Below are 27,500 nucleotides of genomic sequence, written 5' to 3' on the forward strand. Positions count from 1 at the left end.
GTGTGTATCAGAAAACTTACTTTCATCCGACTCCGTCATCTGCCGGCACAGGTGGGGAGGAGAAATGGCAGTGATCACTCGGTGGAGCAGTGCCCCCTCCTGGTTCATGTTTATCAAAGGCTCACTCACTCTCACAACAGCTCCTCGCTCACTGAACCAGCTACAGCCCACATATGGTATAAGCTGGGTCTTATCACTGTTATCAGGAACAGCTTTCCCCATTGTGGCAATTCATTTTGAATATTGAGATAAAGGCCCCACGTGATTTAATCATGTCTAACACCCCTAACAAAATTTTGCAATGATATATAGACTTAACGTGGTGTATTGCTTAGCGTTCGGAACCGTGACGCACTAAGTGCTGCCCACGGTCGAGCGCATAGGTTCGAATCCTGACTGTGGCATTTGCTCCACAGTCGACCCAGGCGTTCATCCACCCTTAGGAATTCGTCGAGAAAGTGGGTACCTGACTCAGGCTAACATACAGAAAAAATATTTTGGTAGGGAAGATTATGACTTGTTCATATATATATATATATATATATATATATATATATATATATATATATATATATATATATATATATATATATATATATATATATCCCTGAGGATAGGGGAGAAATAATACTTCCAACGTATTCCCTGCGTGTCGTAGAAGGCGACTAAAAGGGGAGGGGAATCCTCCCCTCCACCTTTTTTCTTTTCCTTCTACTTTTCTAAAAAGGAGAAAGGGACAGAGAAAGGGGCTAAGTGAGGATAATCCCTATAAGGCTCAGTCCTCTGTTCTTAACGCTACCTCGCAATTGCGGGAAATGGCGAATATGGATGGGGGAGGGGGCGAAGGTTGTACAGTACGCTGAATAGGTGCTAATGCATGATGCACTTAAGGAACCCCTATACCTCTGAATCACTGCCAACTACTGGAAAAACTCCAGAATCATCTTATAACTAAGTTTAAAATGCATCTCAATGTGTGGCAGATAGCTTGATTCAGCAGGGGGAAAGTCCCGAATAAGCTGAATTATGGGGGTTTCTTTGCATATTGAAATCCTTGTTAAGCATACTCTATAATCCAGGGAAGTTCAGTCTCACAGACAGGTAAGACTTGTTCACAAAATATCACACCATTTAGGTGAGATAGATTTTCTTTTGTGGCATCAACCCAGCAGCATTGTGACCCATGCTAGTTTCCTTGTTATGCTCATATTACCTAAATTGGTTTGTATATCAGTTTATGTTTATCTTTTTGGACAGACGCTGTGTCCTTTCAGTCTAAGCTAGTTCTATCTATCTGTTTCTGATATATACCTGTTCCCTCTGGGAAGTCATAACAAGGTGGTGGTGACAGCAAGAGTCTCCATTTATCTCTGTCCTTACATGCTTCCCTCACACACACCATTCCATGCATTCTTTCACATTTCTCTCCTTCCAGTACTCTTCCACTGTATTTTCCCATTGCTGTTTATCAGTGTATAAGGTGTGTCGACAAAGATTTAACGTTTACTTTAAACTCCAGTTTTAGTTGCCAGTTGTTAGCCTAAGATAGTTCAAGTTCAAGCACCACCTTTTAGTAAGACTACCTCATGTAAGCTGTCTAATGATAGTCTGAATATCCCTGAGTGAGTTCATATATGTTTTTTCTTGTTAATTTTTGCACCTTCATTTCAAATACTTTCAAGTATAAAATTTATGTAATATTTTTTTGACCTGTTTTTCAACTTCAGTACACTTTGTACTGAACAGACCTAATTTCTTTAAAGCACATTCCACTCAGTTTTTCATAATTCAGAAGGGATAGTACCTAATATATTCTGGGTCATGAGAATCTTATATGTATGGTTAAAATAATTTCAAATGTATATAAATATAGAGCTTCTGATGAAACTGGAAACTTTAGTTCTGTGGACTAAATAACTGTTACTGTAGTACAAACCTTGTATTTCTTGATTCATATCCTTGCAGTTTCTTAGACCTTCTTGAAATTCTTGATTATCTGATGCAAGTCTTACGGCTTCTTTGAAATCTTCTACTGCTTGTTGTACAAGAGCTGCAAAAAAGGATAACTACCTTAAAGTTCATATTATGTAGGTAGTTAGTAGGCAGCCACTGACCAGGGAGTTATAATATTGGTACTATCTGCCTGGGTATCAGGAGAGCTAGTGATCCAGCACTTCATTGGTTGTCAAGTTACACTCCTTTGATCCAGGTAGCTGTCTTTTCACTCTGCCTCACCAACACATGGATTGCTGACATTCTGTACACAAACATGCATCTTCTCCCTGTTACACATAACACTTGACAGACACTTAACTCACACAATCCATACAGGAGCAATAGACAGAAGTAGTAGGTAGGAACAGTAGACAGGAGCATTAGATGAAAATGTAGTAGGTAGAAGATGTAGAAGGTAGAAACATTTAGTCAGTAGCCTTGGGTATACACAAGGTAATAGTAGTTGATGAGAATATTAGGTATGAGCCTCTGGAAACACTGCGCTAGAGTTGCATTCTGCCAGTGGCCTCTTAAGGGTGAGGCACAAAAAGCTGAGAAGCAGCACTGGAGTTCACCCATTATGGAGACTCTTTTGCCGTGGCCACCCTCTCAAGGGAGTTCCCGAAGGGAACAGACGTCCAAGATAGGTACAAGTTCATGTTTATCTACCCATATCCTGTATAATTTTTCCTTTGATATACAGCAGTGGTTCAAGAAATCAGTTTACCAAACAAAACAATCCTTGCACGTTTGAACATATTGCCATACTGATAATCATTTTCACATGTAGACTGACTACCTCACTCTGCCCTTTAAGTCTCTACATTTTTTTCTCCATTACATGTAGCATGCAGTTTCTTAAATATAAAACTTAAGGTCTGAAAGTATATATATTATATGGCAACAGTTGGGTGATTATTGGTGCTTATGCAGTTTCTTAAATCTAAAACTTATGACAAGGTCTGAAACTATATATAGTATATGGTAACAGATGGGTGATTATTGGTACTTATGCATCCGGCCATGAGAAGAAAGATCATAAAAGGCAGATGTTTTGGAAACAGCTCAGTGAGTGTCAGCAGTTTTGGAGTACAAAACCTGGTACTAGGGATGGGTGAATTAAATGTGAAGGTAAGTAATGTGGCAAATAAGGGTAAAATTGGTGCGCATGAGGTATTCAGTGTTATGAAAGGAAATGATGAAGGGTTTATAGAGTTATGTAGTGAAGAAAGACTTGTGATTGAGAATATTTAATTTAGAAAGAGATGTACACAAGTGTACATTTGTGAGTGGGAGAGATGATGAATGGGCATTATTAGATTACATATTCATTGATAGGTGTGTAAAAGAGAGACTTTTGGATGTAACTGTGCTGAGAGGGGCAGGTGGTGGGTTATCTGATCACTGTCTTGTGGAAGCAAGGGTGAAAATATGTATAGGTTTTCGAAAATGAGGAAACCGTGTCAGGGAGAAGAGAAAGGGTTAGAGGAAGTCACCTTGGAAAGAAGACTTTTGTGATTGATTACAGAGTGGCTACGGGTGAAAGCAAATGAAGTGAGGTGTGTGGATGAGGAATGGGAGGTATTTAGAGAAGCAGTGATGGCATGTGCAAGAGATCCATGTAGCATGAGAACGGTGGGAGATGGGCAGATTAGAAAAGGTATTGAGTGGTGGAATGAAGAAGTCAAGTTGCTAGTGAAAGAGAAATGAGAGGCATTTCATGTATTTATGTTGCTTCCTGTGGGATGGGGTGGCATCAAGAATGGATGAAGGCAAGCAAGTATGAATATGTACATGTGTATATATGTATAAGTATGTGGATGTGTTGGAAATGAAATGTTGGAGGACTATATGTGGTGTGAGTTGGTTTGATCAAGTAAGGAATGAAAGGGTAAGAGAGATGTGTGGAAATAAAAAGAGCAGAAGAGGATTTGACGAGCCCTCTTAGCAGGAGCACTTTCTGAAGAACTCGCTGGACATTTCCCATTCATGATGAAAAGTTTTGGGAAAATGTGGAAAATAATATTCCCAATGAAGCTTCGACAATATTACTCACCACTGTACAGAAGTACAGACAGCATAGAAATAAGACCAATTGGTGTGGTGTCATTCTGATTCTACCTTGGCTAGTGAAGCTATGGAGTGCTGTGGCATAACACAGATACTGTGGTGAAGCTAATTTCTGGTGCAGATTGTATTCTTTTACAGCATGAAAAAGCATTAACATGAACATTACAAAGAATAAATTGATCACAGAAATTATTTTTAGAACTCAGTTGTGGTTTGTACCTCAAGAATTTTTTTAATTTCTTGATTAACTTCTGGTGATTAAATTCAGGCTGTTATGTGTAAGATCATGATATGTATGAAAAATATATTCCTGTTCATCTAAGTTCAACCCTCTCTTCATTCATGAGTTTTGGAACTTTTATACTAGCTTCTAAGTGACCAGCTAAACCATAGAGTGAAATGAGACTAAGAATCAAATAAAATAGAAGCACAATAATAACCAATGTGGCTGCTCCTGAGGACTGGTTTCTTGTGTACTTCCACCATCAGCTAGATCCGATGATAGCTAATAAGTCACTTCATCACAAGGTTTATTGTGTGGCCCATGGCAGCTCACTGATGGGCAACTTTGATGTCTTTCCTACAATGCCAAGTTTAGGAATTCTTTACCTTCTCGCATGTCTTTTTACACCTAGAAACTCTCCTTTTATAAAACTGGTTTTGCTACTTCCTGTTTTACTGTTCTCCCTTTTCTGTTTGTTTGCCCCTTTTCCATGTTTCATTTATGACCTGTCCTTGATGAGGACTTTTGTCCATGACTGGAACTTCCATAATAATTAAAAACATGGATCATTTTAGTTGTAAATGCCATGAGAATCATCAGGTGGGAAATATTACACAATTATTGGCTTATCAAATTTTTTCTGATGTTCCACTGTAAAAATTTTTGAGTACCTCAAGTCTGTGCACCTGTTTTAGCTCTTAAAAAAGTCTGTTTGAGTTATGTGGGTTATTTCTCTTTCATGATGGAAGGCTTAAAGATAACAAAATGCATCATTGAACTGGACCTTAAAATTCCTCTATTTCTACTTATTCTCCATATTTTGACATTAACCTACTATTGCCCAATAATTACTCATACAGAGAACAAGATCCAAAAGGTATTTTTGTTGTTTATTACTACTGTACATGTTATCAGGACAGAAACAAACAGCAGAAACTCACCAGAGAGGCCTCTTATATTCTAGTACCATTAGTTAAGAGATAAATCTTTCACATCTTTTTCACTTATTTGAAAAGTAAAAAACTGCATTTAGATATTGATACTTAATGTGCTAGTTTTGATATCAGTATTGCGATGAGAGCTGACATTTTAGCCTCATAGATCTTCAGATCCCAAAAACATTGATTGGTTTAGAATTCAATTTATGCAGGACAAAGGAAGTAAGTTAGTGGGATTCTACTGTGTATAATACATCATATACTGTACATTTAATAATCATTTAATACTGTATCATGATGATGAGGAGGGTGAGAAATGTTAGAATGGACAGTCTGTCACACAGTCCCACCAATAGAACTTCTGTGACTTCAAAATTATGATGCAACAAGCATGACTCATTTATCAATGCTCATCCAGGTTTAGCTTAACTGACATATTTCAGAATCAGACTGACTATTTAAGCATTATATCAAAATTTCTTTCAGCAGAAAGCACTAACCTTGTCTCTCACCAGTACCCTGTGACTTGGCTGCACACAGTCTGTAGTGAATTGTCCCTTTGTTGTAGTATGCAGCAGCCAAAGTTGGATCTAGACTTATGGCTTTAGTGTAGTCTTCAACAGCTTCATCAAAGTGAACCTGCTTGTATCTGCATTGTCCTCTGTCGTTGTAAATCCTCGCAAGGAGCTGTTTCCTGTCCAAATGTTGATTATATTCAGTTGCTTACTATGGTTTTAATCCTCCATAGGAGGGAGATCATATTGTTTTTCTGTTTCTGTTTTAAAGTTTCTGCTAATTTTCCTTCCATAAAACAAAGGCCAGTGGTGTCATGGGTGTAGTAGAGATTTGATGTTAAGGGTGTATCACTGGGAGTAAAGTCTTATCAAAGAATTCTGATGTTAAGGATGTATCACTGGGAGTAAAGTCTCATCAAAGAACTCTACAACAAAGTTTTCATTTTACAACTACTGGAAGTAGTGCAGCCTTGAGATGTGGGAGCCTTTAAAGAGGTCCTGGGTAACACAAAGATACTCTCATACAAATTGGTGCTGTGGAAATCGTGTAGTTGCTTTTTGGTCATGAATGTTCTTGGAATATGTTGAAACTGGTTGTAGTGTTGAAGGGATGGATGATATCTAGAGTTTTGACAGGAAACTGACTCATGCTTATCTAAGGAGAGTGGTTTCTGATGGGTGTATTTCTGGTGGTTTGTAGTTTAAGACTGAGTTGGGTGGGCTTATGTTTAGCACTTGTCAGATTATTTCAGTGAGTTTGCATTTTGTTTATATTATATTTGTTGGGGATGAGGGGATCTGTGAGTGGAGGTTACTCAAGTGTAAGGCAGGGCAAGCTCTTTATATCTACTTGAGGGGTTGATATTCAGTTATGGGGTGGGTTTGAGTGATAGGGGTATACTGCAATTGCACAGAATTTGCTGATCATGAACAGTAAAAAGTGTAACATCAAGCCGATACAAGCTCTACTTTCACATAGCCCTTCATTTTCCATATTCTAATCTGAGGATTGTAAGTTCTAACATGACTCAGTGCAAGAGTTAGCCAATGACCACCACTCTGTGGGGCTATCCCTAAAATATAAGTGTATTATCTCTTCCTTATGGAAATTGCAATAGTTTTGCTTATATCTTTATATTAATCATCTATTATGTATTTTTTGCCTTCTGTATCCTAAACCTCTGTAAAATAGGGTCTGGTTGATACCATCAGTGGTTGATTGGATGTAAGGACTGCTTAATTTTTTTCCCACCTTTTTCAACATCTGATAATAATTTATTTTTTCTTTTTCATTATTCAAGCGTTGTCCCACTCTATCTCCATGAAATTTAGTCACTTTAGGTAAGTGCGAAAAGTATGGTAAGTAGCTAGTTTGCAAAGAGAGACACATACCAGCTTACCTTAAGTTACCATAGGTTTATTTCTAAGATTTAGCATTGATGTAACTGAGTGTGACCTAAGACAGCCTGTGATTTATTTTGATTTGAGTAGCACATTTATAAACAATATGTTAACTGAAAGTTATATGATATTGAGAATAAAACAAATAATAATGTTGGATTATTATAATTTGATATAATATTTTGAGAACAGTTTTGGTATACAGAGGATTATACTTACAGATTTGTGTAAGAACTTTCTACATGGGAGCCAAGTTGATTTAGAGCCATTGAGTAAAGTTGTTCAGCTTCATTAAACCTTCCTAATTGGCGAAATCCCTGGGCGTCTCTTAAAACACTATCTACGGATGTGAATGCAGTCATTTTTGATTAGCAAAACAGAAGATTTGTCACCAGTATACTCTTAAGGTTACAGTAATGAATGTGAGTAACGAATGTATAGCTTATTAAATACGTTTAGGCTCGTTGCTCCGCATTTAGCATCGGCAGGCGTAAAAATTTCCCAGTTACAATGACAGTGAGCACGTTCTGACGCGTGTGTGTGTAGTATGTCTTGACATTATTGAAGCATGTCGTGACGCACTAATGAAGCTTGTCTTTTTGCTCTAGTGAGTCATATCTTGATACGCCAGTGAAGCATGCCTTGACGCACCAGTGAAGCTTGCCTTGACGCACCAGTGAAGCTTGCGACGCACCTGTGAAACTTGCCTTGCACCAGTGAATCATTCCTTGACGCACCAGTGAAGCATGTCCAAACGCGCTATTGAAGCATGCCTTGACCCACCAGTGAAGCATATCGACGTACTAGTGAATTATGCCTCGATGCATCGGTAAAGCATGCACTAGCGCACCAGAGAAGCGTACATAGTCACATATTAGTGAAGCATGCCTTGATACACAAAGAAAACTTGCATGACCGCTGCAATGTAAACGTCTCGTGATGTTTCTTCATGGTTGGTGAGCAAAACAAAAAAGGTTTTGCCAGCATATGAATAGGAATCGTGCATCAAAGGTTTTCTACTACTTAATGCCAGGAAAGAATGACTCCTTGTACTGTGGCTCCGCCGTGCAATTATTTCATATTTGTACAGTTACTAAAAGTGAGACTGGATGCCTGATACCACAACTAACGTACTTGTAAATACAAATGATATTACTTTACGTTTTCAGGCTTTATCAAGAACCATTTGTATATCTGTTCGAAAGATCATATACCACCAGTTATACCACCAGACAAGCAGAAAAGCTTCTGAAATTTGGATGGCTTTGCAATCATATCGGTCATCGGGGCATTACGTAATTCAAGGCTTAGTTTCGCAGTCATCTTTCAGATTGGAAACCCGTACGGGAAACCATGGTCCTCCACAAAATACTGGGTCGTGATTGCTTATTTTCGGGCTAATGTTGACTCGAGGAGAGAGAGAGAGAGAGAGAGAGAGAGAGAGAGAGAGAGAGAGAGAGAGAGAGAGAGAGAGAGAGAGAGAAGAGGTTCATTCAGGATCAGTTGTTAACGAGCATACTTGTTGATGTCATGTAACATCTCTTCATTCGCTGTGTTTCTGGGATGAAACACCATTTCATTATGATTTTACTCTTTGTTTGTGTGTATTTAATCAGTGTTACGTTTGTCGACATAGGAAAGGGTTTTTAAGTATCAGCTGTTAAAAATTTGAGGTCAGGGATTTTGTTTCTTCTTTGGGGTCGCCGGTTGGTCATGGGTTTGGGTTGGGAGGGGTGTATGGGTGTTGCAAAGAATTGTATGCCATTCATATCGAAATGAGATATTCAGTGTGATTCTTTTTTTCATCGTGCAGGTGCGTTAGCGTTTGTAGTGGCTAGGCAGCCCACGATTGTCACCAGAGCCTAACCTTTTAGTTGTTTGCAGTTTTGTTCTTTTGACCAAGTGGATAACTAGACTGGGAGGTGAGAGTTTGGATGGAGCAGATTATTTGTATGTAGAGGATGCTATGGTAATCTTATATCTGTCCAAACCTGGTGCCAGTAGGTGTTGTGAAGAGACTTCGTTTGTCTGTGGACTCAGTGTTGGTATCAAGTTTGTGATATGGATAGTGCTGTACATTTCATATGTATGTGTCGTGTGTGATAACCCTATTTTGTATATGTCGGGGGAGTTCTGTTGGAGTGGAAGCGGTTGGCCAATCTGGATTACGTGTGTAATAATATAATCTGGGCTTCAGTTCATATATGCCAAAGGCTGTAGAGTCAGGGCAAAGCCGACCTTGAAGTGCTCCAACAAAGATTGGATCTGAAAAAAAAAAGTTGATTCTGATTGGAGGAAAAAGATATGTAGAAATATGTGTACAAGGGAAAGAAGACGTAGGATGAATGATGACCAAGTTTTTTTCTCTCAACATGTTTAACCAAAAAAGAATCCACTAAGATTTATTTATACCATTTTTTTTTTTTACTTATTTATGTCAGTATAAATTTTCATTATCAGCATGAATATTGTTCGTAGATGAAATAAATTACCAAGTTACAAGAATGTTGAATGTCGGCCGTTTTCGTAAAGGTAAACAAGTGACGCACATTGTGGCAGTACGCGAACGACGAGTTATGAGAACCCGTCTAGATTAACAACTCCTTGACCTATTACTTATTTTTACCAGAACAACGCATCTCCGTGGTGTTATCTAACCCGTCATCCACACTGGACGAGGAAGAGAAGAAGAAGAAGGTGGTCGTCCACGGCCCAAGTATGGTAAGTCGGCCTTAGAGTAAGCGGACCTGGAAATGTATTTGTCGACGCTGTTTTAAGACCATACTTCCAGAACAGTGACACCCGATTTTGAGCCTCGTTTGGCTTGACCTGAGCGATCTTTAGGTTGTTAAATGAGTTCGTACTTAAACATTTACTTTTTTTTTTTCCATCTTGCGTCCTCCTGATCCATTCATGCCCAAATTGACCAATCGGTGAGCTGACGTAACATTATATTACCGACGAAGGTTTAGTTCACGGGCACATTAATCTCGAAAGGTTTAGTTCAGGGGAACATTAACTTGGAAATGTTGTGGCAATTGGTTTGTCAGATTTGTTTGAGGTGTGCGAGGCATATACCTAGAATAGCAGATTTGGATTTGGTTATTTGTTTATTAATGTATGAGAATAGGTGTTGAGAGTGGGGAGGGATGTGAAGATTGAGGAAAATGTGGGTTTATGAGGCATAAAAGTAGGTGAACTTCTCAGAAATATGTAATTGGGCACATCAGTGTATCATGTTTGTGGTTTCTTAAGGATGAGCCTTTGAAATCTCTTGTAGAAATCAGAACCTACATAAGACCTAACATCCCCAAGCACGAAAGTTTTATTTCTAAAAGGGTTTTTTGTTGAATTATTCAAGTTTTAATGTCTTGTGTGCTTTCCCACTTAGTGAATAATGTTTACTCTCTTGCTACATGGTGAATAATGTCTAAGTGGCTGCGTGTGCTGAATGAGTAAACACCAAAGAGAGAGAGATGACGTGTCAGAAAGAAAAAGGTGATATTTTTTCTTATGGTAAATAAGTCATGGATGACATCATATATTTGTTCATTAATCTCTTTCAGGCTAGTGGTATAATACTGGCAGGATTAGGGCTGGCAACTATTGGCTTTGGCACCCGCTTTATAATTCGCAGCATGCCTACTCTTGGCAAGAAAATGGCAGAGGCTGTAAATAACGTAGGTCAGATAGATGGCAAGGTATGTACATATTCAAATTCTTGTGCTTTACTTAACATTTGATAGTGTAATTGAGCAATATTTTCAGTGCTTTCTATTGCTTTATAAATTGATATATTTCACATTACGAAACCAGTAATTGAATCATAATGATTAATGTAAGGTGAATAAGGATTTTCTTATAATGATGAATGCTTTGAAAGTGCAGTTAAACTTGAACAAATTTGTGAAGATAGAACATGACATTCATGAAAACATTTATGAGATAGATTTGTCCACATAAATCATTTTTCAGGAAAGATGTCATGCATTTGCTATCATTTTGGCTATCTTTTTCAGGCTTTAGCACACAGCAGATATTACAAAGGTGGTTTTGAGCCTAAGATGACAAAGCGGGAAGCAGGGCTTATATTAAACCTTTCTCCAAATGCTGACCCAGTGAAGGTCAAGGTGAGTTTCGAAAATTGTTCCCCAAGTGGATTTATTTTATATAGGACAGATGAAAAAAAAGGCTGCATTTGCTCGCATCCATTCTCTAGTTTTCATGTGTTATTCACCAAAACCACAATCCCCTTTCCACAACCAGTCCCCACAGAACTTTCCATGGCTTATTGCGAGTGCTTCACATGCCCTGGTTCATTTATTTGATTCTTGTGTATATTTATATTTCATATTCATTATACTTTTATTTATTATATTTATTATACTTATATATATATATATATATATATATATATATATATATATATATATTTATATATATATATATATATATATATATATATATATATATATATATTGCTTAGTCGCTGTCTCCCGTGTTAGCGAGGTAGCGCAAGGAAACAGATGAAAGAAATGGCCCAACCCACCCACATACATATGTATATACATACACGTCCACATACGCAAATATACATACCTATACATCTCAATGTACACATATTATACACATACATATACATTTGTACACATGTACATAATTCATATTGTCTGCCTTTATTTATTCCCATCGCCATCCCGCCACACATGCCCTGGTTCAATCCATTGACAGCACGTCGACCCCGGTGTACCACATCGTTCCAGTTTGAAGAATGTATGTGAGAAATACTTAGAAAAGCAAATGGATTTGTATGTAGCATATATGGGTCTGGAGAAGGCATATGATAGATAAGTTGTTAGAAGCAGTGAAAGTTTTTATCAAGGATGTAAGGCATGTGTAGGGAGAGAGGAAAGTGATTGGTTCTCAGTGAATGTTGGTTTGCAGTAGGGGTGCGTGATGTCTTTATGGTTGTTTAATTTGTTTATGGATGGGGTTGTTAGGGAGGTGAATGCAAGAGTTTTGGAAAGGGGCAAGTATGCTGTCTGTTGTGGATGAGAGAGCTTGGAAAGTGAGTCAGTTGTTGTGAAATGGTTTGGTCACATGGAGAGAATGAGTGAGGAAAGATTGACGAAGAGGATATATATGCCAGTGGTGGAGGAAATGAGGAGAAGTGGGAGACCAAATTGGAGGTGGAAAGATGGAATGAAAAAGATTTTGAGTGATCAGGGCCTGAACATGCAGGAAGGTGAAAGGCATGCAAGGAATAGAGTGAGCTGGAACCATGTGGTATACCAGGGTCAATGTGCTGTCAATGGATTGAACCAGGGCATGTGAAGCATCTAGGGTAAACCATGGAAAGTTCTGTGGGGCCTGGATTTGGAAAGGGATCTGTGGTTTTGGTGCATTATACATGACAGCTAGAGACTGAGTGTGAACGAATGTGGCCTTTGTTGTCTTTTCCTAGCGCTACCTCATGCACATGTGGGGGGAGGAGGTTGTTATTTCATGTCTGGCGGGGTGGCGATGGGAATGAATAAGGGCAGACAGTATGAATTATGTACATGTGTATATATGTATATGTCTGTGTGTGTATATATATGTACATGTTGAGATGTCTATATAGGTATGTATATGTGCATGTATGGATGTGTATGTATGTACATGTGTGTGTGGGTGGATTGGGCCATTCTTTCGTCTGTTTCCATGCACTACCTCGCTAACGCGGGAGACAGCAACAAAGTATAATAATATATATCAGTATTGGAATATATTTTTTAATCAAAAGAAAATTTCATACTAAGTATCAGGTCCAGTTAAGAATCCAGATACAGGTTCAGGGTACCTCTGAAGGCATTCCCTTACCCATTTTCTCCTGGAAAAAATAGAAAACCATATGCCAAGTATATTTAGGTCTTGTTACAAGATATATTGGTTATTAGATTTGTGGGATGTTGGTTGGGGATGCATGACTACCTTAAGAAACAAAGGTTTTGGTAAACAACATGGCTTTATGAAGACATGTGACATATGTGCATGTAAAGTATGGTGATGACTGAAAAGTAATGAAGCAGCATGACATCAGGAGTCATTGATTATGGAGATGAATATGAAGATGATAAGAAATTAAAAGAACATTGAGAAAGCTGAAAATGAAAAGAAATATGTGGAAATAAGAAAAGAATGGAAATGAAGAGAAAACAAAAATACAAATAAGGAAGAGAAAGCATTATGAAGAAAAGAGTAAGTGTTATTAAAACTGGATGCAGAGTTAACACTTGAAAATGGAAACCATTATCATATGATTATCTGACAGTATATTGACCATTATCACATGACAGTTTAACTTTTCCTGTCTCATTTTGAATCTTCAGCTGACATCATACCATTATTAGCTTATAAAGGTCTCTGTTGTCAGGCAGGCACAAGAAAAATTCATTTCTCCTCTATTCCAGTCACTGTTGTTGGTGCATGTCCAATACATTCATTATAGGATGACCTAATTGATGAGGAGGAACTTTAATGATGTTTATTAGGTTTTGGAAAATGTGAGAAACAGGTGAAACGTTAAGCATTAAGTGATGCTTTGATTTTAGCTTCTGTAGAAATGAGGAAGACCAGCTGTGACTAATTTTTTTCTTTATGTAACCCTTGAAGGATGAAGTCTTTGAGTAACAGATGTTTGGAAAGAGTTAATATTTATGAGCATACTTTGACTTGGATATCATCTTATGGTGTAGTGTGTGATGTATTACATAGTGTGTAGAGCCTAATATTTCTACATATATAATGAAAGCTGGAAAGAACATGCAATACACAATATAAAAAGAGGAGCACATTTTGCATGTTTGATGTAGTGTGTGATGTATCACATAGTGTTCAGGTGTAATATTTCAACATATATAATGAAAGCTGGAAAGAACATGAAATGTGTGGTAAAGAAAGAGGAGTACATTTTGCATGTTTGGTAGTAGGTTGAAGGAACCAAAGAAAAAACATTTTAAAGTTCAGAGATTGGTAGAACCATAGTAATTACACTTGCACATCTTCGTAGGCACCAAGCAAAAATATTGAAAATCCTAACAAGAAAAATGGAAAGATTCCTTATTGTTTTTCCAGTGAGATTAGAAACGTGAATGATGTAAAACTAACCTTCAGGATAAGACCTAACAAATGGCAGAAAGAAGTTCTGGATAAACCCATGCTAGTCATTTATGCAATGTGTGTCATATGCTTCCCCCTTTCAGAAGGTATCAGGCAGTCTATTAGCACCTTTCCATTTCATCAAAGTACATTTTATTTATAATTTTTGAATGTCAAGAAGACTAGCTAGATTGAATTGCTCTGGGCAAGTTTTATTTTAGATTCTTTTGGCAGGGAAACATTTTCTCCAAAATGATATTGATAGATGAGGAAACCACATTTTTCAGTCCTTGTAATGTTTTTGAACGTTCTACTTCATGCTTTACAGTATGTATTTGAAATATTATAGCTCATACATTAGATAGTTCTTTCAGAGTAAAATGTTATAGAGTTTCACTTTCTAAGGACAGTTTTTAAACTTTTGTAATTTTTTACAGGCTGCTTATAAGAAGATGATGCTGGCCAACCACCCAGACAGAGGAGGTTCCCCATACATCTCTGCCAAGCTCAGTGAAGCAAAGGACCTTCTAGATAAATAGATTTTCGTGAACAGCTGTAATTCATACTAACTGAATAGTGGTCATTTAGTTTTTGATGATACAGTTGCCTTTTCATCCTTCTAGAGTTTGGAATTCAGTGCTTATACCATTAAATTTATCATGAAAAAAACTAAGGCCCTACTGTATAGCTGCAGTACAAGTTTTGTTGGAGCCTCGCTGAAGTTCGCTCCTGAAAGGTAATGTCTGTCACTTACAGATTAGCAAGGTGGTTTGTGTATATGTATATTGTGAATAAACTTTTGATTGTATATAATGTGGTATGATTTGTTTTGTAGAAATGTGAGAACTTGTTATAACATTTAGGAGATCATAACTCAAAAAAGTGTGTATAGTACATATATATATATAGAGAGAGAGAGAGAGGATGCTGTAATCTAGTATTAGATTTTTCTATAAATTTATGAACTAAAACTGTATTTTCTTGTTGAAATATTTCCTGTTGCACATAGGCATTGTAAATCTCAGAGGCTGGTTAGCAGAAACCTTTGACTGGGAAACTGAAATTCTGAAAAATTGAATGATGAAATTTTTTATTTTTTTCTGCACCTTTTCATCCTGTCCTGCCTCAGCATGTTAGTACAAACTGAGTCGATGAATAGTTATTTGTAGGTCATCTTATACCAAAGGGAAAAGTTGGTGAATAACTAACTCGTAATACATATATTAAAACATAAATCTTTAGAAAAAGTCCTTAACATTACAGCACGAATGATAGGTACAGAAACAGGTACAGGATACGTGTTTCTAATATTAGCACTTCTTTTTTTACACATTTTAAACATTCTCTCCATGTAACTTGTATCAACATTCTTATGAAAGGTTTCATACCCTGTGAGATAGAGCACTTGGATAAAAAGGTCACTCATAAGGTGGTTTTACACAGTATGGCAGTGATACTTTGTACCACAAACCATATATTACATGGCATTAGTACAACAGTAGCACTTATACCACAAATTGTGCAATGTTAAGTAATATGCAGAAGAAAAGAAAGGATTTGAACAGTTAAATGTGTACAGTAAAATTACAAAATCTGTTTATTTTTGTCTGCGTAGTTAAGAAAATACACTCACTGCTTATCTTCCTATTCACAGCTAGCAAGACAGTTTTGTATAAGAAGATCTGGAGTCACAATTTTGCTAACAGACACCGGAGTGATTGGAGTTATAAGTAAGTGCTGAGTCAAAATTAATTTTTCAGGGTGCTGTTATTTTAAAGATTTTAGTTACATGCATTAGTAAGTATGTATTAGTGCCTTAGGGTTGGGAAATTCACATTTTTTATTTCTGAAAGAATGTGCATGTGGCCTTAAATGAACTTGGCATATGCCTGTGATTGCTTTTGATGAGAAGTAGGTCAATATAGGTGATGGAATGTAAGAGAATTGAATGATAGATGTTGATGATTGAAAGTTGTAGACACTTTAAGAGGGGAAATTAGATGTTTTGATTTTTGTGAGACAGACTTAGAGGTAGAGGAGCCTTTGAGGAGAATGGGATGATGGTAGAGTTTGACCCAAAAGGAGATACAGATGGTTACACAAGAGATATTATGGCAGTTTTGATGAAGTGTGAGTGATTTAAAAAGATTTGATAAATGTTTTTGTGCAAAATTATTAGATAAGTTTGAATGTGGTATTGATATTTGCAGTTACTATTTGTGTTATTTGGGGAGAGAGTTTCACACTTGTGTTGCCCCATCTCAGCCTTGTATGTATGGACTTTAGCGTAGAATAAGACACATGCACACACATGCAGCCATATCCATGTGCCAATTTATGAACCTCCACGAGGAGAGGATGAACTTCTGGTTTAGGTGTAGACCCACCGCAGCACCAAAATTTGAATCCAATAGTGACTCATGATCAGTAACTGCTACACCATGAAGGCCTTTGAGAGGTTGAGAAGGTCTGTATTGATAATGTGCGCTATATAATGATTGTGAGGAGGAGGTTAAGGGTGCCTTCTGGAGAGAACTTGAAAGAGCCTGAGATAATAAAGGTCTGTGGAAGAAGCTGTGTGTGACTTGAATGGATGGGAGGTGAACAGAGTGTATGATGGAGCCATGAGTGGTTATGGTTTCCAGGGTGTTCATTCACAAGCACGAGTGTTGCAGCTACATACTTTGAACGTTATATTTTTATTTTTATTATATTTTGTCGCTGTCTCCCGCATTAGCAGGGTAGTGCAAGGAAACAGACGAAAGAATGGCCTAACCCACCCACATACAAATGTAAATACATGCACGTCCACACACACACACACAATATACATACCTATACATCTCAACGTATACATATATATACACAGAGACATATACATGTATACACATATATATAATTCATAGTGTCTGCCCTTATTCATTCCCATCGCCACCCCACCACACATTCAATGAAAACCCCCTCCCCCTGCATGTGCGCAAGGGAGCGCTAGGAAAAGCCAACAAAGGCCACATTCGTTCTTACTCAGTCTCTAGCTGTCATGTATAATGCACCAAAACCACAGCTCCCTTTCCACATCCAGGCCCCACAAAACTTTCCGTGGTTTACCCCCGACGCTTCACATGCCCTGGTTCAATCCATTGACAGCATGTCGACCCCGGTATACCACATCGTTCCAATTCACTCTATTCCTTGCACACCTTTCACCCTCCTGCATGTTCAGGCCCCACTCACTCAGAATCTTTTTCACTCCATCTTTCCACCTCCAATTTGGTCTCTCACTTCTCGTTCCCTCCACCTCTGACACGTATATCCTCTTGGTCAATCTTTCCTCACTCATTCTCTCCATGTGACCAAACCATTTCAAAACATCCTCTTCTGTTCTCTCAACCACACTCTTTTTATTACCACACATCTCTCTTACCCTTTCATTACTTACTCAATCAAACCACCTCACACCACATATTGTCCTCAAACATCTCATTTCCAGCACATCCACCCTCCCCCTCACAACTCTATCTATAGCCCACGCCTCGCAACCATATAACATTGTTGGAACCACTATTCCTTCAAACATACCCTTTTTTGCTTTCCAAGATAACGTTCTGGACTTCCACTCATTTTTCAATGCTCCCAGAACTTTCACCCCCTCCCCCACCCTATGATTCACTTCCGTTTCCATGGTTCCATCTGCTGCCAAATACACTCCCAGATATCTAAAACACTTCACTTCCTCCAGTTATTCTCCATTCAAACTTACCTCCCATTTGACTTGTCCCTCAACCCTACTGTATCTAATAACCTTGCTCTTATTCACATTTACTCTCAGCTTTCTTCTTCACACACTTTACCAAACACAGTCACCAGCTTCTGCAGTTTCTCACCCGAATCAGCCACCAGCGCTGTATCATCAGCAAACAACAACTGACTCACTTCCCAAGCTCTCTCATCCACAACAGACTGCATACTTGCCCCTCTTTCCAAAACTCTTGCATTCACCTCCCTAACAACCCCATCCATATACAAATTAAACAATCATGGAGACATCATGCACCCCTGCCGCAAACCAACATTCACTGAAAACCAATTACTTTCTTCTCTCCCTACACGTACACATGCCTTACATCCTCGATAAAAACTTTTCCCTGCTTCTAACAACTTGCCTCCCACACCATATATTCTTAATACCTTCCACAGAGCATCTCTATCAACTCTATCATATGCCTTCTCCAGATCCATAAATGCTACATACAAATCCATTTGCTTGTCTAAATATTTCTCACATACAATTTTCAAAGCAAAACACCTGATCCACACATCCTCTACCACTTCTGAAACTACACTGCTCTTCCCCAATCTGATGCTCTGTACATGCCTTCACCCTCTCAATCAATACCCTCCCATATAATTTCCCAGGGATACTCAACAAACTTATACCTCTGTAATTTGAGCACTCACTCTTATCCCCTTTGCCTTTGTAGAATGGCACTATGCAAGCATTCCGGCCATCCTCAGGCATCTCACCATGAGTCATACATACATTAAATAACCTTACCAACCAGTCAACAATACAGTCACCCCCTTTTTAACCCGCTGCCTTTCTGGCTTTCATCTTCCGCAAAGCTTTTACTACCTCTTCTCTGTTTACCAAATCATTCTCCCTAACCCTCTCACTTTGCACACCCCCTAGACCAAAACACCCTATATCTGCCACTCTATTATCAAACACATTCAACAAACCTTCAAAATACTCACTCCATCTACTTCTCACATCACCACTACTTGTTATCACCTCCCCATTAGCCCCCTTCACTGAAGTTCCCATTTGTTCCCTTGTCTTATGCACTTTATTTACCTCCTTCCAAAACATCTTTTAATTCTCCCTAAAATTTAATGATACTCTCTCACCCCAACTCTCATTTGCCGTCTTTTTCGCCTCTTGCACCTTTCTCTTGACCTCCTGCCTCTTTCTTTTATACATCTCCCAGTCATTTGCATTATTTCTCTGCAAAAATCGTCCAAATGCCTCTCTCTTCTCTTTCACTAATAATCTTACTTCTTCATCCCACCACTCACTACCCTTTCTAATCTGCCCACCTCCCACGCTTCTCATGCCACAAGCATCTTTTGCTCAAGTCATCTCTGCTTCCCTAAATACATCTCATTCCTCATCATACTTTGAACATATGATGTTATAGAATACACTTGGTTTAGATGCATGATTGATATAATCATATAAAGAATGGATGTGATGTCGAGTTTAGGAGAAGGTTGGGAGGGAAAGAGCTTATCAGATAATGACAGTAACAGGACTTCATTATCAGTGAGGTAAAGGAGGCAGATCCCTCTGATCCCTCACGTTGTAGGGTTCCATAGAAATCATATACTGTTAGTAGTATAATTTTCTGTATTTTGGTAATACGGTAGTATTTTTTTATTTCACAGTGATTTGTTCCCATTGCCCTTTAGAAATTTCATACCTGACTCTTGAACCCAAAAGTACTGTTTTACTAACTGGCTGAGCCACTGACACATGAGGCCTGTGTCAGAAGGCATATTGATGGGACCTCCATCATCCATATCAGAAAGTGTTAATTGTTCTGTATGTTTAAGTACAGAAAAATTTATCTTATTCCTTCTCAGTCTTTGTTTTGCTTTTGTGTCTGCTCATTATTTCCAACCAATCCAATATATACAGGTACCAAAAGGAATATAACGTTTCCTTGTTTTGAAAATTACTTACAGTACATCTAAATTTCTCGATAAGTTCATTTATCTTCAAAACATCCCCTCTTTTCAGTTTGACAAGAGCATATTTTGACTCGCTTATCAGTATGTCATATCCAAGTTTGTCTCTTGTCATCTTGTAGGCCCTCTTAATTAATAAGCAACTAGTTCTGCCAGTGTTGAGGACACTCCATCACTCAGTCTATACTGCATTTCTTATTGCTGTACCCATTTCTTATGGTACAAACCCATTCCACTTCCGTTCTTCTTTCAAGCACTTCCATCAGTGTATTGAAAAAACATCATCACCTTTCTTGGTTGCTTGAATCTTTTCATGTATAAGAGACTTACCTGTTAATACTTACTCTCTTACCTGGTGATGTTACATAGTGTTTGTTTAAATCACTGACAGAACATTCTGAAGAATATCGCAGTATTTCTGTTTCTGTCTTCTTTAACACCACTTTACCTCATAGTAGATATAACTGTCATGATCTGTATTCTCTTGGATCTGCCCATTCCATGCTCATTTATCAGTCTTCCAAATACACACACCATCCTTAAATCTCATTTTTTTTTTTTTTTTTGCGTAGTCGCTGTCTCCCGCGTTTGCAAGGTAGCGCAAGGAAACAGACAAAAGAAATGGCCCAACCCACCCCCATACACATGTATATACATACACGTCCCCACACGCAAATATACATACCCATACATCTCACTGTACACGTATATATACACGCACAGACATATACATATATACACATGCACACAATTCACACTTTCTGCCTTTATTCATTCCCATCGCCACCTCGCCACACATGGAATAACATCCCCCTCCCCCCCTCATGTGCGCTAGGTAGCATTAGGAAAAGACAACAAAGGCCACATTCGTTCACACTCAGTCTCTAGCTGTCATGTATAATGCACTGAAACCACAGCTTCCTTTCCACATCCAGGCCCCACAAAACTTTCCGTGGTTTACCCCAGACGCTTCACATGCCCTGGTTCAATCCATTGACAGCATATCGATCCCGGTATACCACATCGTTTATGGTACGGACATGAATTCATACACCTTCCGGGCTCCTGACAGGAAAGGGTTTTATAGAAGGGAAGCTTTACAGTAATGTCCTTTATCCCTTACAAGATCTGTGTCCATTCATGTGAAGAATTTGTGGAAACATAATTTTCAGGTGTTGGGGGCAGTATCTGTGAGGATGCCAATAACTGTGAGCACAACCATCTCTCCCTGTATCCTTGGTGGAACTCTGCCCTCCAGTTGTTAGTAGGGCTGTCTTGTGTCCTTCATTTGTTAGCTGGGGTGTCTTGTGTCCTCCAGTTATTAACTAGGATGTCTTGCATCCTCCATTTCTTTACTAGCATATCATGTGCACTTCATTTGATAGGTGGAGTAACTTGCTTCCTTCAGTTGTTAATAGGGTTGTTCTGAATCCTCCAGTTGTGAGCTGTGGTGTCACTGAGTCCTTCGGTTAATGTCTTCTCTTCTTGGTGTTGAATTATTCGTGTGACGAATTTGAATGTGCATTGACCTTGCACATGATTGAACTGTTAGGACTTTAAGTTTGTTCTGACTTTGAACTTTTCATTATATGGGCTGTGTCTTGATTTTACATGTGTTATCTTTGTTGCCGTGATAGCCACATCAAGATATGTTAACTCCCATGTTGCCAAGAGTCATGCAAAGGGGCAAGGAGGAAGGGGCATACCTCTACCACCAGACTGCTCTGGAATTCCTAGATAGGTGTATGGATTTATAGGAACCCATAATCGAAGGAAGCAAAGCATTTTTTCTTTTTTTTTCACTAGTCAGACTTGTTCCATGTATTTTAACTCAATCACTTTGTACTCCAATGTACCAACAGCAATAGCAGTTTTATCCAAGAATGTATATAGAATATACTGAAAGTTTTATGAAGAATATATTGGAAAATTTCACGTGGAATAAATAGGAAATATAATTTTTTCTAAGTAGCTGAAGTTCAAGATTGCAGCAACTAATTTCTCACAGCAACTCTTTGAAAATTATTTTCATTTTATTTTTTCCTCCATATCCTTGCCTTTGTCATCATTGTCCAAGTAATGAATGACGTACTTGAGTTGAATATCAAGATCCTTACACCTCTAGAGCGGCGTGTGTTATAAGGGTCCATGCCAGACAAGGGTCTGACATATCTTAAAACCAGCAGCAATAACAGTAACATTGCTGGTGATTTGAGTGTGATGTGGAAATAACTTTGGTAACCTCGAAATTCACATGGTGAGGTTTTAAGATCTAGGAATAATAAGTTGCTTCCTGTTCGGAAGAGGCTTTGGGAATTCTCGTCAGCTTCAGGGTTCGTTCACAAACCCACGCCGTGGCTAAGAAAAAAAAAAGGGGGGGGGGGGGCGCGTTGCTGAAGCATTTGGTGAGAGATTAAAAATTAAAAACATTTTATGCAAGGAAACTGGTTTTCACCAGTGTCTCAATCGTTTCTCATATGATGAATAGACTTTGTATGGTGGTAGTATATTTTTTTTCGGAGGGTATTCAGGTGTTTTACAGTTCGCTTCCATTGCCTCGTCTTGGCTTCATCGGGTAGGGTTGTTGAAATAGGCCATATTCAGTTATTTCCCCTCATGCGCAGAAGCATACATGGGCACGTGTGTGTCATATGATCATGACTTGGGGCCCACTCATGTCGAGCTGCCTCCCAGGACTGTACAAGTAAGCATTTATTTACGCGCCAGAAGCGCGTGCATACGCGCACGCTCGAAGACACAAGGGCGTGTATGATTTTACTCATTTTACGAAGACGCGCGTGCGCAACAGATTCCTTTATACCTAAACAATTCTCGTCTTGTAATTCAGTACGTCTCTTTTATATACAAAGACACATCTACTGCTTAAACATGCCATAAGTTCATCCGGGCATGTAACAGTTTCCCGTGTGTAGAATAGCATGTCGGCAACCTGTTGACATGCCCTGGGATAGGCAGATGTCAGGTAGGGTTGTGGACTAAACGACTCGAAACCACTCTTATGGACAGCTCCGTATACGAATTCATCAATATAAGAAATCACTGGTATCAGCGTAGCAATTCTGTTTATAGATGCATGGTGTATATAACCCATAGTGTATTTAATCCAAGAGATTGCATCTGAGGGATGACTTTTAGTTATGTTGAACGTTACGTAAATCTCGATTACATAACGAGATGGTACGTTCTTAGTTTTCGAATAAGCCAAAGAAAATCAGGTTTGTATCCGTACATTGACACCTTCCGTCTGGGGAAGCCTAGGATCAATAATGACAAGAAAGGTGCCAGGCAGTCATTTTCTAGCCTCGCTCATGTTTAGTTTTTCCCAAGCAACCAGTTGATATTTGTAGTCGTAGGCTAAGTATAGGGTATGTATTTAAGTAGTAATTCCTCGAGAAAGAAATCTTCGTAAGGAAATAAAATGGGATGATTTTATAAGCCTCCGCCACTTGCTGCCAGTCAATGCACGGAAGAGCTCGCAAGTTGCAAGATCGTCGTATCTGGTACCTGGAGACGTAAGCGAAAAAAAATATTAAATATATCATCGTAATATTTCTTTTCTTTCTCGTTTAGCTCAGATGTAAACCGTGAATGTATGCGATGTTCATATTTGTAGAACCGTGCCGAAAATTTGGCGGGAAAACAAAAGTGAGCTGGTGTGCGCAAGGAAGTCGTGAGGGGTTGGCGCACACGAGTCTGAGTTCACGTTACCCTGACATTTCCAGTAGTGCTAGAGCTGGTGTGTGACTCGGGTGTGTAGGGACTAGACATGGCAGTTCACTTTTACATCCTACTGGCGAGTATCATTTTTTTTTCTCCCCCCTTCACCTTTGTCTTTCGCCATTTACTGGGGAAATAGTATTAGAGGTTTGATAAGTATTGACGTTGTGTATGTCTTTGCCTTGCAGTTGTTTTTTTTTCCCCTCCGTTGGAAGGCGAAGATGCAACCACTGAATGGTTCTGAGAGTATTTGACATTTAGTTCATGAAAGTGACGGATTTTTCGTGTGATGGCAGTCAGCTGACAAAATGAACTAGATATTTTTGTGAAGCCATTTTCGAACCCAAGCTGATGTGTGTAATCCGTCTAGGCTTGTGATAGGAAGGTTTAATCAACTCGAAAACACTGGGTTTAGGTAAGGTAGGAGGGAGATTGAGCCGTTATTTTGCTCTCATGACCTTGAACCGTCATCACAGTATTTCTCTCTTAAGGTCGGTAAACGTCTGCCATGGAAATGCACCTGAGGATTGTACATTTGGACGGGGTTGTGCGGCAGACCCCATAGCCTACGTGCTAGCGTTTCACTAGACACCCAGGGGATCGTGTGGATCTACCTGTAGGTAAAAAACTGTGCTTGCGGCCAGTTTGTTGTTACAAGCGTCGGTGTCGTCACCATTGACCATCAGGCACGCAGCTGATACTATGCTGGTACGCGTCAGTATGCCATTCAGGTTGCAGCCTAATGTATAATAGGGAGTCAGGATTGATCAGCAGTGCTCTTATGAGGCTTACCTTGCTTTCGGCAGGTGTGTGTTAGTAGTGGGGGTAGGGGGCGGCTTGTTTTCTCCATATATATATATATATATATATATATATATATATATATATATATATATATATATATATATATATATATATATATTGTTTAAGCTAGATGTTATGATAGCTACGGAAGTTTGGACGGGAGAAGGTGGACGGACGGAGATAATGGTTCGAGAGGAGAGAGAGAGAGAGAGAGAGAGAGAGAGAGAGAGAGAGAGAGAGAGAGAGAGAGAGAATGGACGAGGATAGCGAGGCTGTGATTGGAGAGAGACCAGAGGGTGAGGGGAGGCTAGGTAATGAGAGACTAGGAGGACGGAGGGGAGGTGGAAAGGCTAGGCAGGCGGGGAGAGTGGTCAAGAAAAGCAGAAAGGGGGGGGGGGAAGGTTAGGAAAGGGAGATGGGTGGTTTGGGAAGTGGGTGGGGTGGGCTGAGTCCAGAAATTGGAATGGAAAACAAGATGCGGGAAGAGGGTTAGGTTATGAAGGGGAGAGGGAAAGGTAGGAATGGGTGGCGGGAAGGCAAGGAAGGGGAGGGAGATAGATAGGAAGTGGGAGAGAAGTATGCAAGGGGATGCTAGAAGAGGGAGATGGAGAGGTTAAGAAAAGGTGGATGAGGAGATAATGAAATGGGGGTGGAGAGGATGGGAATGGGACTTAGGGGAGCGCAGGAAAGGAGTCGGCAGCGGGGGGGGGGGGGGGGGTTAGGTAGGAAATAGGGCTGTAGAAAAGACATGGGATTATACGGGGTTGGCGACGGGAAGGGAGGATGACATGAATGGGGAAAAAGGGGGAGAGATAATATGAGGGAGCATACATTGAAAGCATGATAACCGAGAGATGGGAGGATGGGGGAGAGGTCTAAAAGGGTGAGGAGGGGGTGGGAGCGAGGTGGGGTGGAATAGGAGATGATGGCTCCAAGGACTTGGGGAGACGGGAGGTTGTATGCATCGTGGAATGGGAAAGTAGAGGGATGGAGCGACGCATGGGGGGGGGGGGGGCGGTGGTAAAAAAGGCATTGGGAGGGAGATGGTGAGGGGAGGTTGACCTAGTACCTCCAGGGGCTGGCTCGACTGGTTCCGTCCCGAATGGGGTGTGTTGACAGTAGGCCTGTTGTCGGTGATTGGGTGGGTGGCAAGTCCAACAGGGCCAAAGTGGAGGGTAGGGGGAGGGAGAGGATGGGTGAGATTGGGTAGGTTACCTGGGGGCGGAGAGAAATGACCAACTGCGAGGCGGAAATGGGGAAGTTATAGGTGATGGAGATTTGGGATTTGTTTGTGGGGGATTGGGGGGGGGGGAAGAATTAAGACTAACCGGGTCAGGGGGATGGGCCGATCGTTGTGGGGGGGGGGGGCAATGATTGGCGTATTAGGGGGAGGGGGGTGACTTCAGCAGTCCTGTGGTGCTTTGATAAATGCTGGAAGACGCTACTCAGGGAGGGAGGAGTGGGGGATTAGGGAAAGGCATCGCGGGAGGAGGCCAGCCTGGTTAATGTTTGAACGTTTGTTGTTATTACAGGAACCCGTCCATGGGTGTGGGTATATATATATATATATATATATATATATATATATATATATATATATATATATATATATACATAGGCAGCAAGTATGAATATGTACATGTGTATATATGTATATGTGCGTGTGTGGTGTATATATATATATACACCACACACGCACATATACATATATACACATGTACATATTCATACTTGCTGCCTTCATCCATTCTCGTCGCCACCCCGCCACACATGATATGGCGCGCAACCCCCCCGCGCACAAGGTAGCACTAGGAAAAGACAAGAAAGGCCACATTCGTTAACACTAAGTATCTAGCTGTCATGTGTAATCCACCGAAACCGCAGCTCCCTTTCCTCACCTAGGCCCCACAAAACTTTTCATGGTTTACCCCAGATGCTTCACATGCCCTGGTTCAATCCACTGACAACACGTCGACCCCGGTATACCACATGGTTCCAATTCACTCTGTTCGTTACAGGCCTTTCACCCCCCTGTACGTTCAGGCCCCGATCGCTCAAAATCTTTTTCACTCTATCCTTCCACCTCCAATTTGGTCTCCCACTTCTCGCCCCCTCCACCTCTGACACATATATCCTCTTTGTTAATCTTTCCTCACTCATTCTCTCCTTGTGAACAAACATTTCAGTACACTCCCTTCTGCTATCTCAACCACACACTTTTTATTACCACACATCTCTTACCCTTTCATTACTTACTCAAACCACCTCACACCACATTTTGTCCTCAAACCTTTCGTTTCTAACACATCCGCCCTCCGCACAACCCTGTTTATCACCCATGCCTCACACCCATATAACATTGTTGGAACCACTGTTCCTTCAGATATACCCAATTTGCTTTCCGAGATAACGTTCTCGCCTTCCACACATTCTTCAGCGCTCCCAGAGCCTTCGCCCCCTCCCCCACCTTGTGATTCACTTCTGCTTCCATGGTTCCATCCGTTGCTCAGTCCACTTCCAGATATCTAAAACACTTGACTTCCTCCAGTTGTTCTCCATTCAAACTTACCCCCACAGTTTACTTGTCCCTGATAAGGATCCTGGCTTGAAATGCTCACTTACCTCTCTTTAAACTACAATGTTTGTGTGTGTGTGTGTGTTGGAAGTCCGCGTGTATTGGCAAAATGATGCATTGCAACCGAGGGGGTCCACGTAACGTAAAAGATGATTTCTGTCGTATTTTAAAACGTGAAAAAAAAAGGGCGGGGGGAGGGTGGGGGATCGCAAAGCATACGTTTGTGGAAGAGGAAGTTTCGCGAATGGCATGGGTTTTTTCCTCCATGGCCGATGTCAAAGATACACTGAGGGAATCCAAGTAATACTCTAGAGCAGAGCGACGTTACCGCTAGAGTACTGACGACCCAACTC

At 39.9% G+C, this 27,500-nt stretch overlaps 3 protein-coding genes across 5 annotated transcripts in view; 2 read left to right on the forward strand and 1 right to left on the reverse strand.

Annotated features, from left to right (window-relative positions):
• LOC139763828 (caspase-8-like) overlaps nt 1-7,625 on the reverse strand; it is a 20,148-nt gene extending 12,523 nt beyond the window's left edge. The window contains 3 exon segments of the mRNA XM_071690145.1: nt 1,937-2,050; nt 5,727-5,920; nt 7,362-7,625. Of these exon segments, the coding sequence (XP_071546246.1) occupies nt 1,937-2,050; nt 5,727-5,920; nt 7,362-7,504 (451 nt within the window). The 5' untranslated portion in view covers nt 7,505-7,625.
• A 105-nt stretch (nt 7,626-7,730) lies between these two features.
• On the forward strand, nt 7,731-15,253 carry LOC139763831 (mitochondrial import inner membrane translocase subunit TIM14-like). Of its 3 annotated transcripts, none has more exons than XM_071690151.1 (5): nt 7,731-7,749; nt 9,772-9,863; nt 10,709-10,843; nt 11,162-11,272; nt 14,720-15,253. In XM_071690151.1, exons 2-5 carry the CDS (start codon nt 9,861-9,863, stop codon nt 14,819-14,821), a joined length of 351 nt encoding a protein of 116 aa, XP_071546252.1. In that variant the 5' UTR covers nt 7,731-7,749; nt 9,772-9,860; the 3' UTR covers nt 14,822-15,253. The 3 variants fall into 3 exon arrangements, with proteins under 3 accessions (XP_071546252.1, XP_071546250.1, XP_071546251.1); XM_071690149.1 differs by lacking the exon at nt 7,731-7,749 and adding an exon at nt 7,941-7,971; XM_071690150.1 differs by lacking the exon at nt 7,731-7,749 and adding an exon at nt 8,077-8,098.
• Nucleotides 15,254-15,941: 688 nt separating this feature from the next.
• The window catches only part of LOC139763830 (uncharacterized), a 36,910-nt gene continuing 25,351 nt past the window's right edge, over nt 15,942-27,500 (forward strand). Inside the window, exon 1 of the mRNA XM_071690148.1 lies at nt 15,942-16,012. The gene's annotated coding sequence lies outside the window, so the exon portion shown is untranslated. The remainder of the gene's footprint in view (nt 16,013-27,500) is intronic.

The sequence above is a fragment of the Panulirus ornatus genome, chromosome 48 (genome assembly GCF_036320965.1).
Source record: "Panulirus ornatus isolate Po-2019 chromosome 48, ASM3632096v1, whole genome shotgun sequence".
Lineage (NCBI taxonomy): Eukaryota > Metazoa > Arthropoda > Malacostraca > Decapoda > Palinuridae > Panulirus > Panulirus ornatus.

Coding starts and splice junctions, on each gene's coding strand:
- LOC139763831 (XM_071690149.1), top strand. Junction 9,864..10,708: donor TCGTCCACGGCCCAAGTATG/GTAAGTCGGCCT, acceptor AATCTCTTTCAG/GCTAGTGGTATAATACTGGC. Junction 10,844..11,161: donor TAGGTCAGATAGATGGCAAG/GTATGTACATAT, acceptor TATCTTTTTCAG/GCTTTAGCACACAGCAGATA.